The sequence below is a fragment of the Eptatretus burgeri genome, chromosome 11 (assembly GCF_056783735.1).
Source record: "Eptatretus burgeri isolate ZD-2024b chromosome 11, Ebu_testis_v1, whole genome shotgun sequence".
Classification (NCBI taxonomy): Eukaryota; Metazoa; Chordata; class Myxini; order Myxiniformes; family Myxinidae; genus Eptatretus; species Eptatretus burgeri.
In genome coordinates, this window is record NC_140971.1 from 44,779,232 (window position 1) to 44,797,641 (window position 18,410).

The 18,410-nt window shown below is 47.8% G+C and overlaps 1 protein-coding gene across 10 annotated transcripts in view; it reads left to right on the forward strand.

Annotated features, from left to right (window-relative positions):
• GBA1 (glucosylceramidase beta 1) overlaps positions 1–18,410 on the forward strand; it is a 113,906-nt gene that overhangs the window by 42,111 nt on the left and 53,385 nt on the right. For 8 of the 10 annotated variants that reach the window (XR_015049279.1, XR_015049280.1, XR_015049281.1 and 5 more), the window contains exon 10: positions 557–704. Coding sequence is in view for 4 of the 10 variants with exons in the window: in XM_085846289.1 (XP_085702415.1) it covers positions 557–674 (118 nt within the window). In the remaining 6 variants the exon portion in view is untranslated. Of the gene's footprint in view, positions 1–556; positions 15,797–18,410 lie in introns of those variants that run through there. The other 2 variants (XM_085846291.1, XM_085846288.1) reach the window with 2 other exon arrangements.

Below are 18,410 nucleotides of genomic sequence, written 5' to 3' on the forward strand. Positions count from 1 at the left end.
GTTATGCAGCCAATTGTCTTTACAGCCAATGCAGCATAATACGGACTTCATCTCTTCAATGAGGATATCTGTTGCACCACCTTTATGATAACAATGATCCTGTTTCTCTCACCAACAAATCACAAGGAAGTGCTTCTCATATACCACCTAGTGGAGAATTGGGGTGCACGGTCAGCTCAACATAGAATATCGCCATAGGCAGCATGTCGACGGCGTAATGCCTTCTTTGCCGGTGTAATGCATTGGTACGAGCTATTTCCCATTGCAACCAATAGTGAAAACTTTGATTGAATAACTCTTTCCGGAGTGCCACGAGAGGTGTTGGCAGCAGATTTCTGGTTCCCAGCTGCTCTAGAGGGTTCCTGACAAATTTTTGTGTTAGAAACCATTGGTGGTTATGTCCTGGCTGGTCCTTATGAATGTGTAATTTGCAGGAAGCTGATGAATGTTCGGATCCGCGAAGCACTGCTTCTTCCACCAGTTAACATTCGTCGAGAGTTGAGCAGAGTTTGAAATACAAGTCTAGCTGAGCTCCTTTGCCTTGTTTTGCTTACAGAAGTTCAGATCCCATTTCTTTCACACTGTATGACCCAAAGGTCGGACACGCACGGCTCACTGCAGCGTCACACTCCATCCAGACTCTGCTTTGGGAACATAAGAACGCATGGGAATAGAAGAAGGAAGGCCCAAACCATGCTGAAGAGGTGAAGAGAAGTTGGTTTTGCATGTTAACATATTTTTCTATTAATTGTGTAACTGTTTGATTTCATTTCCATCTCCTAAACATCTAGCTGACATCTTGTTCACGAGCATTGCCTCTTTAAAGATTTGCCTTTGTGTGATGATGTCACTCACCGGTGGTCCAAAGTTGGGAAAACAACGAATGATCCGAAATTTGTCATGGTAAAACATCATGGTACTTCAGATGTTTGAAAGCAACATGTGCAAGAAATTCAAGGTTTTGCGGCTGAAATGCATCTTTAGTTTATTTACTTGCCAATGGAGATGCTGATATCATATTTGGCTCTTTTATGGTACAATAAGTGCTTGCGTTGTGTTTTGGAGAGGGGTAAAACGAATGTTTTTTTAATTTCTTAAATGTCAAATCCATTTCTCCAAATGGAAAGTATTCAACGAAGAGCAAAACTTTTCAAAATCGTTTTAGTCACAGTTGAACTGTGGTTTATTTTTTTGGGGAGAGGGGGAGATGCGGTTTGCAGCTTTTATCATGAGTAACTTCTCAGGATTTAAAATTGTTTCTTCACTTTATACAAGAAAATGATTCTTCAGTTTCTGGGCGATCAAGTGGCAGCCATAGGAACTCTGCACCTTGTCCAACGCATTGTGGTGGATATGCTGAGGATTTGGTGTGCACTCACGGACAGGATAATTACGGGTCAGTCGTAACGTAAGCGGAGGATTTTAAATTGATGTCGTAGCTTATTGTGTGAATGTAATGTGGGGTAATCTATCACATAGGTAGCATAGAGAGGGTGGAATGGTGGAATTGTTAAAAGGAAGAGTCGGGGGAATGTGGGGACAAAAGTAAAGGGTTTTGAGATTATTCAAGTAGACGTAGGGAAGGGAAGCTGGATGTACGGAACACCTCAACTGGTAAAAAAAAAATTCCACCACATTTGCATCCGTAATAAATGGATAAATGACCCGTAAAGGTGAGTATTTCGTAGCGATTGCCAAATGTCCTTTTTTTCCCCCTTTTTTTTGAAATCGTGCGAATCTTGTTTTGAACTCATGCTGAGGATGAATGCCTTGATGATTTGAATGTCTTTTGCAAATCAGACCAAATATCTATTAATGCATCAGCTCGGGGGGTCCTTGTGTGCAAAAAATGTACCCTAAGTTACTCACTGGAATTTTGAAGGTGACCACTTCCCTTGAAAGAAAAAGCTTGGTTACCATTTCCATAACCCAGCAATAAGTGCGAAAATGGTGCCTCTTTTGGGGGTTCCAACGGAAATTGTTGGGCCAATTATTAGGGGTAGTGGAAATGAAAACGACTGTTACTTTGCAGTCTTACATCCGAGAAACACAAACTACCCCTCAAAATGTCGGTCTTGGGTCCCTCTTTCATATGATATGCAAATTGGGTTCATTGGTTCAAGAATCAGGTCACTGGAGGGCAAAAGGTCATGAAAATTTGGGTCAAGTGAAAATCTGACCTATCTCTGAAAGATGCCCCACAGAACATGCCACATCCATATTTTACCCTCTCTGAGGGTCTATCCCATCACCATTGGTGCCAAGGAACACAATCATATGAATAAAGTGGAATTTGTTGCAATAAAATGAAAACAGCACAGAATGGAAAGCGGTCAACTTTCAATCTGATCACTTTTTGTCCACCGCTTAAACGATTTCGTGTTGGGAAACTGAAGTGGTTATTATGTCACGCCCGTTCACCCGAGATAGACAAATTAACCTTAAACCGTTTGCCTTCGAAGACTCTTCCATGTGATATTACCTTTATGGAGATTGGGCCAATAATGAGGTCAATAGAGGTCAAAAGGTCATGGAAATTGGGGTCAAGTGAAAATTTCTGTGGAAAATGCACAACAGCACATGCCAGATCCATATTTTTTTCATCAATGACAATGCCAAAGGAACACAATCAAATCTGTAAACTACAAGGATCTGCTCGATACCCTCCTGCATTTGAAAGAAGAACGAACAGCGAAATCTCCCGAGAGTGTGCCCCTCCTTCACACATGCCAGGACCACATCGGCTCTGAACTGGTAGACGAATTTGAACGATTCATTTCAAAGTGTTGTGAGGAAAGTGAGACATTCAGGTATTGGAACACCTTTCTACACCTGGTGTCTCATCTTGAGAACTTAATTTGTAGTGATCACGAGGGAAACTGGAACCTTCAAGTACAAGCCATTCAAGATCTGCTACCCTTGTTTGCTGCTTTTGATTCCACGAACTACTTGAGATGGTGCTTCCTCTACCTTGAGGACATGAGGAGGCTGCCTGAGATAGCACCAGAAGTGCATTCAGAGTTTATGGAGGGCAGATTTGCCGTAAAACGAAGAATGGGACGTTTCAAAGCGGTTGGAGCAGACATTGCGTTGGAACAGACAATCAACAGAGCCCAGAAAAGTGCATCAGGAATAATTGGAAGTTCAAGAAAGAAGAAGTTTGTTGCCAAGTGGGAACCGATATATCATGAGATGCTTGCCATCACAAACCTTCAGAGAGAACTTGCTGGTAGAGGTAGTTTCTCCTATGAGTTACAAGTCAACAGGTCAGCAACCGAGTTTGAGGAGGCCAACATTCAAGCCATATTAAACGTCATAGAGAAGAATGAGAATCCCTTCCTCACTCCCCCAAAAGAGAAAATGCTCCACAATATCTTAACCAAGGAAGTCATGTCAGAAGACATCAGAGAACAGCTGCTCAATGTGAAGAGAATCGGCAACGATACCTCCGAGAAACTTCGTCGAGAAGGGTACATAGAGAAGACCGTTCGACTGTCAGACACGATTCATTGCACCAACCTTCAAACCTTAGCTGAAATCCACAAGAATTAATTCCCACACAAAGGAAAAACAAAACTCAACAAGCGAGAAGATGCTCAGATGAAACGTACAGGAGAGATTGCAAAGATACGAGGATGGACTATGGAGGAACTCCTGCAGTACGATGTGTGTACAACGTCTCCTCTCTTTGATGACGAAGGCCTAATGACCAAGCCAATTAAAAGTGAAATTGTCCATGAACTTGAAGCTCATCTCAGCGACCAGGACCCAAGAACACCGAGACCTGATGACTCAATGGGAACATGCTGTATAGTTGATGTGATGGCAAACATTCGCAAGATCCAAACGAAGAGTTAAAAAAATTTGATGACTTCTGTGATACCTTTCTAGGCTATGTTGCCTCTACAGCAAAGGGTGCCTCGAGAATTGATTTTGTGTTCGATTCCTACATGGGAACGTCTTTGAAGGATTCTGAGCGGCAAAGGCGAGAGAAGAAGTCACCCATAGAACTGCATGATGTGTCTAGGGAAACCCCTCTCCCTCGAGAAATGGACAGGTTTTGGCGATCCAGTGTCAACAAAGCAAAATTTGAATCCCTCATTCATGCAGAGGTGCTGGTACTGAATTGGAGTGCTCCTACGTTGGAGATTATAGTCAGTCATTTCTGTGGACCAGACAGCATCGACGTTTCGTGTTGGTCTATGACATCGAGACCTGTAGAGGTTCCACAACTCAAGTGTAATGTAGAAGAGGCTGACATGAGGATTATACCACATGCAATGCATGCTGTTAAACAAGGTAAAAATCGTATCATAGTCCTATCGTCAGACACGGATGTGTTCATTTTGCTGATGTTCTACTGGAGCGGGCTGAATGTGAACGGCCTCGAAGAACTCTGGGTGAAGGGGTTGGTGACTCAACAAGATACATTCCGATACATATCCTTTCAAAGAGGATCGGACGAAGTTTGTGTCAGGGTTTGCCCGCTGTACACACACTAACTGGGTGTGACGACACAAGTAAAGTTGGAACCAAACATGCTGCTCTCATAGCCAATCCAGAGATGTACTTAAAGGACTTTGTGGCGGTGACAGGTAACCTGGATACAGTAATTGATAAAGTAGAAGCCTATCTGACACAGGTCCTTAAGAAAGGAACAACAATGAAAACCATGAACCAGCTCCGAAGCCACAGGCATCATCGTGCCAAGCGGTCATGTTTGGATGACTTGCCACCCACAAGTCATGCCATTCGGCTGCACATTTTGAGAGCCGACTTTGCTACAAAAGAGATGGTGTCCCTCCTCTCATCATGCGAACCCTCTGACCCAAGACAATTTGGTTTCGAATTTATCGGTGATCTTCTGGTCCCAAGCAGGGGGAACAATCCAATTCCTGAAGACATTGCAATCCACTGCACATGTCAAAAGTGTGGAACTCGGAGATGTCCTTGCCACGGTTCTAACAATCCCTGTTGTACATTTTGCACTTGTCAAAGTGACTCGGAAAAGTCAGGATGTCAAAATGTATTTTGTGTCGTCAGAAAAGTGACTGACATAAGTTTATACACATTTCCAAACCAGAATCACATTCCACCAGTTGGTATGTGTTCACTTACTATGTTGGATTGGAAGTTTTCGTTTATTGTTTCGGCCCTATGGTGGTCATTAAGTACATTCCATTCCTATCTGTCCATTTATATCTGTATTTTTTGTATCTATTCCAAAAAAATTGACCCCAAAAATATGGATCTGGAATGTGCTGTTGTGCATTTTCCACAGAAATTTTCACTTGACAACAATTTCCGTGACCTTTTGACTTCTCGTGACCTCATTATTGGCCCAACCTCCATAAAGGTTAATATCACGTGGAAGAGTCTTCTAAGGCAAACAGTTTAAGGGTTAATTTGTCTATCTAGGGTGAACAGGCGTGACATAACCGTTTAAGTTTCCCAACAGGAAATCGTTTAAGCGGTGGCCAAAAAGTGATCAGATTGAAAGTCGACCGCTTGATTCGATTCTGTGCTGTTTTCATTTTATTGCAACAAATTCCACTTAATTCATATGATTGTGTTCCTTGGAACCTATGGTGATGGGATAGACCCTCAGAGAGGGTAAAATATGGATGTGGCATGTTCTGTGGGGCATGTTTCAGAGATAGGTCAGATTTTCGCTCGACCTAAATTTTCGTGACCTTTTGACTTCTAGTGACATGATTCTTGAACCAATGAACCTAATTTGCATATCATATGAAAGAGGGTCTCAAGACCGACATTTTGAGGGGTAGTTTGTGTTTCGAGGGTGTAAGACTGTAAAGTAACAGTCGTTTTCATTTCCACTACCCCGAATAATAGGCCCGACAATTTCCGTCAGAACCCCCAGAAGAGGCACCATTTTTGCACTTATTGCCGGGTTATGGAAATGGTAACCAAGTTTTTCTGTAAAGGGAAGTGGTCAACTTCAAAATTCCAGTGGTTAACTTAGGGTACATTTTTTTGCACACGAGGGCCCCCCTTGCTGATGCATTATATCCCTTGTACCCTCATGAGGCCTCCCCAATTGCGCCTATTTCCATGTCCCCCCCCCACCCCACCCCTCCTCAATTTTTTTTTTGTTTGTTCCATTTCTGCTTCTTTCCGTTTTCCCTTCCACTTATGATTGAGTGTTAGCTTTTGTTTCTGTCTATCATGCTCACCCCACTCCCCTTGCTCGTTCTTCCTAGTGCTCTTTCTTCTTCCAAGTCTCCTATTTTGTCCCTCTACTCTGTTTTTGGTGTCACTCCCCGCTTCTATTCTTATTTTCATTATGTTATGTCCTAATTCATTTGATGTTGTAGCTCCTCCATGAGATTTGATGTGTATACAAAAACAAGTTTGAAAAAAAAATATATATATATATATATATATAACTAGATCGACTCCGCTACAGTGACCACAAAAGCGAGAGCAGACCCGGTCTCAGGAAACGTTTCACCAGCTTCACAGCCGGTTTCATCACTGTGCCTGATGAAGGAAAATATTGTTACGGATTCGCGCCCGCCGGCGTGCCGACGGCCACGTAACTCGAATCGCGGCACGTCGCCCACCGGACGGACAATCCAGTCGTGACCCTCTCGGACTAACGCCGGGAACCAGTCACGGGTGGACCTTTCGGTCTCACCGCGATCGAGCCAATCAGCCCCCGCGTGGGATAGGGTTGCTCGCCAAATTCGACCTACCTAAGTACCCACGCGGAGGGTAGACCGGGCGATCGCACTTCGCCGCAGGTCGACTTCGGACACGGGCCACTTAAGCGACCCGTTCCGTACTATCAGAATAACCGAGCGGTGTTATCGTCGACCTCGACGGTTCGATTAATTATCGGGCGTATTCAGCCCACTACCAACCCTTTACGTGAAGCAAGATGAGGATTCAATGGGAGAAATGACGAAGCGAAGCGGGAAACAGTTCAACACAAAGCACATTTATTCGCGGCACACGGGAAGCACACATATTCAATTCCACCAAAAGCACACAGAAAAGAAAAACACAATTCCATTTACACAAAAAGCAAATATAAAAGCGAAAACACAATGCAGAGCTAATACCGACTACCGAGCACACGGCAACACTTATACAATTCTACTTCACAGACGGCGCCGACAACACATACCCAAAACCAAGGAAAAGAAATACCCTCAAGGATGAGGCGGGCCTGAGGCCGAGACCGGGTCGGCCTACCCGTCTGGTGATGAGACGCGGAGCGGCGATGGCACCTCAACTCCGCGGGCCTCGCGGACAGTGTCTGGTAGGGGGTGGGAAAGGGGCCCCCTTGGTCGCACTATCTCAGCGCGGGGGGGAAACAGGAGGGGGTTGCTGATGCTCGGGGGTATAGAGGATCTTTATTATCCCGCGACGAGCGTCTCCACCTCTGCCAGGTCGCGCTGTCGGCCTCCCTCGGGTGCAGCTTCCTGCACGACGCGAGCACCCCCTCGTCTGGTGTCGCCGCCTTTCCACAGCTCCGTCCCCTCCGTTCCGACTCCAACGCACACGACGAGCAGCTCCACCGCCCGCGAAGTCTTGACCCTCTGTTTCCGACTCTCCTACTCTCCTACTCTCCGCCTCTGGACTCTCCTACTCTCCTACTCTCCGCCTCTGGACTCTCCGACCCCTTTTCTGACTGACGAACACGGTCCTTTTATCCCCCCGTAGCTTCGCCTTTGACCCCCTCCCTTTGACCTTTCACCTCGCTCCCCATTGGCCCGAGAAAAAGTGGGCGTGAAGGCTTTTTGATCCATAAATTTGCATATATCGATCGTCCTGGAGGCGGGGCCAAATCGCCCCTCGCTCACCGATTGGACGGCAAAAAGTGGGCGTGTGTCGTTTTTGATCCGTTTTTGAAGCACAAAATCCGTGATTTTGTACACGCTGTTCGGCGCGCGCCCTGCACGAGTCCAACACCGGTACCCACAGCGGGGCAAGAACGGTGGCGATGCGACGGTTGCGAGGTGTGACGGGAAGGTCGTGGCGGTTGTGGTGAAGCGGCGTTGTGGTTGGTGGTTGATGTTGTGGTTGTGGTGGTAATCATGGCGGTTGGTCCAAAATAAAGATAGTAAAAGAAAAACGGCTATCCTGAAGAGTCGCAGCACGCATAAATGACATGTATTCCCACTAGACAACGGGTTTGGGCCTAACTACACATATACTTGCCGAGATACCTCACCTAAGGGACCTGAATGGTGGTTTGCGAATCTGGTAACCACAACACTACCCCCTCCCCTTTTTACAGACTCGTCCCGAGTCGTCAAATTTTCGTGTGCCATCATGTGTAGTTTTCCCCTAGTACATTTTACCTACGGATCCCTGGGTGCGACATTCATGGTATTCGTGTCCCCCAAAATAAATAACCTGAGGGCTGCGTAACTACCTAAACAAACTCACTCACACGGACGACTTAAATAAAATTGCCGGCGCTAGACAGACATGCCGGGGGCGCACTCATATTTACAGTACATCTTAACCTTAACTTACAAATTTTACACTAAACCATGGCCCAGGATCATTGAACTCTGCAAAAAGAAAGCAGTTAGCAGGGAGCCAGGCTGCCCGCATGCAGTCTCTGGCTCAAACAATGCAGGTGACAGGGAACGTGGCTGGCTGCTCACACGCAGTCCAAGGCCTTCCCTTTTGAACTGAACGCAGTGAACCACAACGGTGCATGGGCTGCACAACGCAGTCTCCGTGCCAGCTCAAGTGGCACACGCAATGAGCACAACGAATGGATGGGTGAACACAAACACGGTGCACGGGCCGCCACTGCAGGCCCGTGTTGTAGCTGCCAACGGGGCAGTTCTCGCAGCTTGCAAACTGTTGCTTTTACGATCCTGGCGCACATGGCAATGAACAGGGGGGGGGGGGCAAAGCAAAATTGAACGGGGCTGGTGAACATGGGCAGTGGGCATGGCATGGCAAAGGTGAGCAGGCAAACTCAGCCCGCAGAATAAGGCCGCTGCAGGCAAACACAGCCGGCAGATGAACTGGCTGGCACAGGCCTTGAAGTACCACAGCTGCAGATGATCCGGCCGGCACAGGCCTTGCAGCAACACAACAGCTGCCGATCAAGTGGGCCGGCACAGGCCTTGAAGTAACACAGCCAGCAGATGAAGCTGGCCAGCCTTTGCCGTTCAGTGGAGGTTGGTGGAGGGAGTGCGGTGGTGCTGGCCACTTGGAAGGCGGGCTCGGACCTACCTACCTGTCTCCCTCCCAACCTATCGCCTTTGCCTGTCACTGTACATACCCACTCCCTTAATTTGTGAAAAACCAATTTAGCCCCCACTTATTTTTTTTGTTGTTTTTATTTTTACTTCCCCACTATAAATCGTCCCCTAACCCCCTTTATCGTCCTTGTTCGGCTAACCTATCCTGTCACCTAGCCTACTCCCAACCCCTACGTTCCCTTCCCGGAGGGGAATAAGGGAGAGCTAACGTCCTGTGTCGAGGCCTAACGAAGCCTCAGAATGGCCTCCCCAGAGTTCAGCGATCTAACCCAAAGTGGGTCCAGCGGCCCACAACGAGAGCGAGGGGATGGATGGTGCGGAGGGGTACATCTCCTAATCTACCCTAACCATTGAACTGTTAAACTACCCCGGGGCTTTCAACAAGCGCCTCTCGCTTAAACTATTGGTTCTAACAACCCAGATTCCCGTCGCCTGTGTTGGTGTCCTCACAATTTCGGGCCTCGCCCCCCAATTTTCGCTCCGTGCCCTCACACGGTCTCATGGCTGGGACACGTGGCTCCCTTTGGCAGGCACGACCCTCTGCCGAATCTCCCGCTATGGCACCCCCGGGCACTACACTGCCTCCGAGCCTACCAGTTCCCTAACACCGGGGAGTGCCCCCTATGGCACCTCCCCTGAAACGCACACGTGGCAGGCTGGCTTCCCAGGCCCCTTTCCGAGGGTCACCCTTGCCCACAACACTGCCCACGCGGCTAATGGCGCCCCGGGCCCCCGCACCAAGCAGGCGCACCCGTGCCCACTACTCTATCCCGGCCCCCCATGGGCCCTTGGCCTACCACGGCCGACTAGCCTGGTGCCCGGGGTACCCACTCAGCGATACTCACCTTTCGCAGCCACGCTCCCAAGCCCGTCAACAGGGCTCCTGCACCCCTCCAAATGGGTCTCGAGCCTACTTTCCCACCAACAACAAAACGACCTCCATTTTTCAATTTGACTAACCCAGCTAACTCACTCTACACTGACCCCGGGGTCCCTTGGGTGGGAGTCACTCCTCCCCCCAATCACTCATCGCACCATGCATTCCCCATTCGCTCCATTCACACAGACCCGCTGGCCTCACTCACTCACCAAGCACATGCTTCCACTTCACTCACCAACTCTTCAACACACCCACCGCTGAACTCTGCCATCCTTCTAACTACATCCCCTAACTAACTCGTGCTCCCACGTCGTCCCTTAAACTATAGCACGTTCCATTTAACACTACGTAGCTAAACTACGTCCCCTCTACACATTCACAGGTCTGTCTCTGTCTCCAAATCATCAAAAATCATTTCCCATCCTAAATCTGGCTACAATCCCTCTAACTAATCCATTCCACGGACTCCATGAGGACTTACCCCTGCCCCATGGAGTCGGTCTAGCTATGCTAACCCTTCCCCCTAACTAGTTTCCATCCTGTGCCCCGGTCAAGGGGGTCTTCCACCCCTTGCCCAGGAATCCTGTGCACCCAAAAGTGAGGCTTGCTTCTTTTTTTTTTTTTTTTTTCCATGCGCAGCACCTGCGCGGCAACTCAGAGCTCGCGCACTTTACACCTGCCCGTGACGTCATGCAGCTGCACGTGTTCCTCGTCCCTCCTTGGACGGTACCATCCGGCAGAGATACCCCTCCTGCCGGATTCCAACCACACGTGCAGCCATGACGTCACCGTGCGCAAAAAAAAACACAAGCCCCACGTCTCGAGGGGTTCCCCACGCGAACACATGTGCTTTGCCCGTTGGAGCTTAACACACACGATCGCGTGGAGAACCTGTCCGGTCCAAATCCATTATCCTGCCTAAACTTTGTCCGTCCGCGGGATCGGCAAATCCACCGCGTGCGTTTCCGGACCGGGACTTCACTCTCGCAAGCGAGCACGTGGTGGTCTCGTGCGTTGCACAGCACGGACCTCGTGCTCACTGCTGGGTGAACCCGGCACGGTCCCCGAAACAACGACAGCCGCTACTCGGCTTTCGTTCCTCCCATGTCGCCGTCGTCGCCATTCAACCCACGCACACCTGCGTGTTACGACGCACACAGTCCACTCCATCACATTCACACCGGGAGACGCGGCTGCGTGCTCCCGCATGCCAACCGACATCTCCCTCACATACCGCTCTCTCACACACACGGTCTCCCTTGCATTCGGCCGTTCACTCCCGCGTGCCTCACTACTCACACAAACCATACTACTTACACACGCGGGGGCACTCACCCGCGGTGCCTCAACCACACACCGTGCCTCACTCATACACGCGGGGGCACTCAACCGTGGTTCCTCATCCACACACGCGGGGGCACTCAACCGCGGTGCCTCACTCGCACTCCGTGCCTCACACACACGCGGGGGCACACACCCGCGGTGCCTCACTCATACTGGCCGTTTCACTCACACACACGGCCTCTTCCACACACGGTGCCTCATCCACACACGGCGTGCTGGGAAGCACGTACTCCGGCACACTCGCCACCACACCACTCACACACGGGGTCGCTTCCACACACGGGGACGCACTCACACCTTGCACCACACACACAGGGACAACCACACTGGGGATTCGTGTCCCCACAAGGGTCTCCGGGGCCTCTACACCCCCCAAGCTCTCCGTGCACCCGTCCACAGCACTCCTCCCCTCAACCTCGCAAAGCACGACCGAACTCACCTGGTCGTGACTCACCTCAAGGGGGCATACTCCCTCCCCTCGTTCCTGGAGGAGGCCATCCAGGTGCTCGCACTGGGTCTCCACACAGTCCGCCAGCTCACCCTCACTATCCTCCACTCCCTCCGTGTGTGTGTGTGCGTCACTTACCCCGTCCTCACCGTGCAGTCTCTCCTCTATTGTTCCCATCTCCCGTGTCTCTGCCAACTCTTCACCCTTTACCTCCCTTGTCTCAACTATTATTATTTCCTTTGTCACGGCCTTCATGCCCGCCTGCAGGCTTCGGCCCATGTTCTGCGTCTCACCCCGCAGCTTTTTAGTTTCTTCCTTCATATTTGTTTCCATTCCGTTCATTTGTTGTGTATTCGCATCCATCTTTTCGTTCATTTGCTTGTTCATGTCTTTCATTTCGTTTTTCATTTCATTTGTATTTGTATCCATCTTTTTGTTCATTGCCGCCAGCATGGCGTATATCTGGGCCATGTCGGGTGCGCTTGTGTGAGCCGTTTCGGCAAGGGTCGGCGGGTTTTGGTGGGGAAGGGGGGGGGGAGGTGTCATACACCGCGGCTGCTGCCGCACCTATTTCGGGCTCTGGGTTCAGTTGGGCGAGTCCGTGTTCCTGCACAATCAACATTTCCTGCTTGGGGATTCCATCCTGGACCATGGACTCTACATTACTACACATATACATTTCTAATACCCCCGGCTCCCGCTCGCCTTGAGACGCCATCTTGCTTCTCGTGAAGGGTTAATTTGCTCGCTCGTAATTTGGAGGGAATCGGGGGTCGCTTCTCTCACCCCTGGACCGATTCCCGTGAATTTCGCTGGAGACAGGAGAGCCTGTTGTCCCGCTCTCCAATACCAGTGCCGCGAGGAGGGCGATGAATTTGTATCCCACTCCTGACACCAGTGTTGCGGATTCGCGCCCGCCGGCGTGCCGACGGCCACGTAACTCGAATCGCGGCACGTCACCCACCGGACGGACAATCCAGTCGTGACCCTCTCGGACTAACGCCGGGAACCAGTCACGGGTGGACCTTTCGGTCTCACCGCGATCGAGCCAATCAGCCCCCGCGTGGGATAGGGTTGCTCGCCAAATTCGACCTACCTAAGTACCCACGCGGAGGGTAGACCGGGCGATCGCACTTCGCCGCAGGTCGACTTCGGACACGGGCCACTTAAGCGACCCGTTCCGTACTATCAGAATAACCGAGCGGTGTTATCGTCGACCTCGACGGTTCGATTAATTATCGGGCGTATTCAGCCCACTACCAACCCTTTACGTGAAGCAAGATGAGGATTCAATGGGAGAAATGACGAAGCGAAGCGGGAAACAGTTCAACACCAAGCACATTTATTCGCGGCACACGGGAAGCACACATATTCAATTCCACCAAAAGCACACAGAAAAGAAAAACACAATTCCATTTACACAAAAAGCAAATATAAAAGCGAAAACACAATGCAGAGCTAATACCGACTACCGAGCACACGGCAACACTTATACAATTCTACTTCACAGACGGCGCCGACAACACATACCCAAAACCAAGGAAAAGAAATACCCTCAAGGATGAGGCGGGCCTGAGGCCGAGACCGGGTCGGCCTACCCGTCTGGTGATGAGACGCGGAGCGGCGATGGCGCCTCAACTCCGCGGGCCTCGCGGACAGTGTCTGGTAGTTGGTGGGAAAGGGGCCCCCTTGGTCGCACTATCTCAGCGTGGGGGGGAAACAGGAGGGGGTTGCTGATGCTCGGGGTATAGAGGATCTTTATTATCCCGCGACGAGCGTCTCCACCTCGGCCAGGTCGCGCTGTCGGCCTCCCTCGGGTGCAGCTTCCTGCACGACGCGAGCACCCCCTCGTCTGGTGTCGCCGCCTTTCCACAGCTCCGTCCCCTCCGTTCCGACTCCAACGCACACGACGAGCAGCTCCACCGCCCGCGAAGTCTTGACCCTCTGTTTCCGACTCTCCTACTCTCCTACTCTCCGCCTCTGGACTCTCCTACTCTCCGCCTCTGGACTCTCCGACCCCTTTTCTGACTGACGAACACGGTCCTTTTATCCCCCCGTAGCTTCGCCTTTGACCCCCTCCCTTTGACCTTTCACCTCGCTCCCCATTGGCCCGAGAAAAAGTGGGCGTGAAGGCTTTTTGATCCATAAATTTGCATATATCGATCGTCCTGGAGGCGGGGCCAAATCGCCCCTCGCTCACCGATTGGACGGCAAAAAGTGGGCGTGTCGTTTTTGATCCGTTTTTGAAGCACAAAATCCGTGATTTTGTACACGCTGTTCGGCGCGCGCCCTGCACGAGTCCAACACCGGTACCCACAGCGGGGCAAGAACGGTGGCGATGCGACGGTTGCGAGGTGTGACGGGAAGGTCGTGGCGGTTGTGGTGAAGCGACGTTGTGGTTGGTGGTTGATGTTGTGGTTGTGGTGGTAATCATGGCGGTTGGTCCAAAATAAAGATAGTAAAAGAAAAACGGCTATCCTGAAGAGTCGCAGCACGCATAAATGACATGTATTCCCACTCGACAACGGGTTTGGACCTAACTACACATATACTTGCCGAGATACCTCACCTAAGGGACCTGAATGGTGGTTTGCGAATCTGGTAACCACAACAATATTAACCACACAGTCACAACAACACCTGAACGCTTCGTAGGCCGATGAGGATTTAGAAAGGCAGAAATCAAAGGTGTAACTGTTTACTTGCAAATCTGCTGCACTTAATTCGATTTGTAATAAAGTTGTTTCATTAGGCTTTGTTTTTAATTCAGCATGTGAGTTATGATAGGGACAGCAATTTGACATCTCGTGCCGAACAACATTTTTTTCTCGATATGCCACTGCATGGGAGGAGTCAATTTATTTTTATAATCCTCGCCACATGGGTTTCATTGATTAGGTGAGAGCTAATTGGTTATTCCCTCCATTCATAGGTGAGAGATGTGGGTGGGTCTTCATTTTTCATATATATATATATATATATATATATATATATATATATATATATATATATATATATATATATATTTGGCCTGGTGTTGCCTTGGGATCCTAGGGTCCTAAGTTCGAGCCCCATTTTCCACTGAATTAACACCAGGGGGTTGACTCAGCCTGTCATCCTTCCGAGGTCGGCGAAATGAGTACCAGTGTACTGGTCCCGGTGTATACCCTGGTTAGAATAGGTGTACCATATCCCTGTGTGTCGTAAGAGGCGACCAGGGTTGGTGTCAGGAAGGGCATCCAACCATAAAACATTTCCTCAATAAGGGAACCATGATTGTATGGTGCCCGCAAAAAACTCAGCAGGGAAAAATGGCTGTAAAATGCTATATATATATATATATATTAGACACAAGATCAATGCTCATGGAAGAGCAAGGTGACAGTGTATGAACCGACAGTGGGACAACGAGGCAGCAGTTGAACTCAATAAGAAAGTACATTAACAAGCAAGGAGAGAGGAGCGGACGAAACACAGGACCTTGCAAAGTAAGATGGTGAGGTTAATGGGAATAATAAAGATTGTTGGTAAGGTTGGCGGATGATGTTGCATAAGGATTGGCAAAATGTGAAAATGAAGCAATCTCAATATCTGTGTTTGTTGGGCATTCAAAAAGTTGTTGGAACTAGATACGTTGGAATTGGTTTAAGAAACGCATTGAAGATGTTTCCGTATATTAGTACATGTTATGAGTAAAGAAAGACTTTTCCTAAACATTGTGCTTTTATGTTTTAATACCAAAAAATTTCCGTTGGCGATCTCATTCTGAGAACTTTTTGAATACCCCACGTAAAATGAGAGACTTCTAATCTGATACATGAAAGAAAAGAACTGATATAAAGTCAATAAAATCTGATATTTCAAACAGAAGTCTGATTGTTGTATTTTAAAGGAAGTGAAGAAAACATTTTATTTCATTAGATTTTTCTGTTATTTTTGGATAATAATACTAAAATACGTAATTTGTTGTGTGCCTGTCTGTCTGTGTGACCGTGATACATTCGGTCGTTACTTATCCAATCTCAAACAAGAAAAAGTGCAATCAGAGATTACAGACCCTCACCAGGACTGTTTTTGTGTGGTGTTTGTGCACTGGTGTTACATTATTAATCATAAGGGCACTCGCTAGAGCGCATACCTCCGCCATGCAATGCCTGATCCACGAGAACATATCGGGCCCAATACATTTATAAAATATCATTCGATATATCGTTTTTGGCCCGATCTCTCAATCGTGAAGAATCACTTTAAAAGTAAATAATTCTCGTATCCAGATCGGAATTGGAACTTGACCAAAATCGAATCAATTCGTCCTTGTGACACACCCAACCTGTCCACCAAGTTTCGTCCAAATCCGTCTACAACTTTTTGAGATATCGTGCTATATATCATTTTTAGCCCCATCTCTCAATGGTGAATAATCACTTAAAAAATTATCAGATCCTGATCCGGATCTTCACCAAAATTGAATCGATTCGTCCTTGTCACACACCCAACATGTCCAGCAAGTTTCATCCGAATCAGTTCACAACTTTTTGTGATATCCTGTACACAGACAGACAAAAACAGACAGAAAGGAGTGAAAACATCACCTCCTTCACCTTCGGTGGTGGAGGTAATAAGAGACATAATTAGAACTGCCACTTTATAACTGCTGGTCGTGATGACCAGGTACCAAGACATCCTGCTTTGATGCAACCCTGCTTTGATCGGACACCTGACTCTGATGTTTATTTATTATTATTCATTATTTAATTGGTACAGAAGACCAAATAGGTACAGTCCTGATATGGAGTAATCAGAAGGAACCCAAACAAGAAAAAAGCAAAGATGAAGTCATCAGGAGGAACCTGGATAGGATTTGCATTTTAGCTGCTACTCCTCCACCCTCAAACCCATCCAGACACAGCCAAATGAACCTTATTAAAAAAAAAAAACCAAAAAAAAAAAACCCCATCTCCAAAAATTAAATAAATGTGGTTGCCAGACCATGTATCCGATCAAGTTCAAATTTAAAACTTGCATTACCCATCACTACTAGATCATAAATGTGAGGTTTCACGTCAATTGATGAACCGGTTCCAGAGAAAACATGATTTAATATTTTTATTCAATCCAATATGGCTGCCAAACCATGTGACAGATCGATTATTCCTTAACAAACTTGTAATCCCAAGGGTTGGGGAACACGTGTGATGTTTCCCCTCGATTTGTCCATCCGTTCTGGAGAAGAAGATTTTTTTTTTTAGGTTTTAGGGCAAATGCAATATGGCTGCCAAACCATGTGACCAATGGCATCATATGTGTGATCCTTTTGTTCCTCATGGACAGGCGGTCATATGTGTAAAGTTTCGCCTCGATCTGTTCCGCCACTTCAGAGAAGATTTTTGAATGTTGTTTTTAATTTTAACAATATGGCTGCTGAATCACGTGACCGATGAGGTCATCAATATTTTTTTTTTCTGTGGACCATTTTATCCCGAGATGACCCTCAAAAATTTTCATGCTGATTGGATGTGGTGTTCCACAGATGCAAATTATGATGTCATAACGAAGGCACCTGTGATGTCGTAAGAAAAAAAAATCACTCATTCCCCATGAAGGGTACTTGCTATGTGCCAAGTTTCAATTTTTTCCTTGGTGCCGTTTCAGAGATAGAGGTCTAAAGAGATTCCGTTTTTCCAATATGGCTGCCACACCATGTGACCTATGACGTCATAATTATCATTAAAACATTCTACGCCAGTCGTCGCACCAATGGTGTAAATTTCATTTCAATCCGACGAGCTGTTGCGGAGAAAATCATGAAAGTTCTGTGCGGACAAACAGACAAAGAGATGGACGGAAAGACAGACAGACAAACAAACAAACGGACCCAAATGCAATACCCTCTCCTTTGGTGAGGGTAACAAACCTGGCAGGGGTACTCAGGGTCACATGACGGAGATTGTACAGTCGTAACTTGATTTGCCTCTTTCCCCAAGGGAGATTTCTGCCTTGGATGAACTCCGTGTTCAGGTGTATAAGTAGCTTATTGTGCTGTTCTGTGGGGCACACTTACTGAAAGTAAAAATTATTATAACCACAAGCTATTCTGTGAATTCTTTCCAACATTAAGGTTACCTTTTTTAAACAGTCGCTACTGTCGTTTAACACTAAACTGAAAGACATTTGGTATAAAAATGACATCCTTGAGACATTCTATGCTTCATGAGTCCACCACAGATGAACGGATCCGAGCCGTCTCGACTTTCTCGGCCTCCAGGTGAGCCGCGAGCTCGGGTGCAGTCATCTTTAGTTACTAAAGGTGCTTAAATGAGTCTTTCAGCATGAATGATGTATCCCATCGCTTGTCCGATTTTTCCAGCCATCGTTATATATTGTTACGAATTTGGAAGCCTTTTGCACAGTCAGCAGTCCCATAGTTCAGTTATCTCGTTAAGTATATGTGGATAGTTAGAATCCCTCCCCAATGTCCAATGGG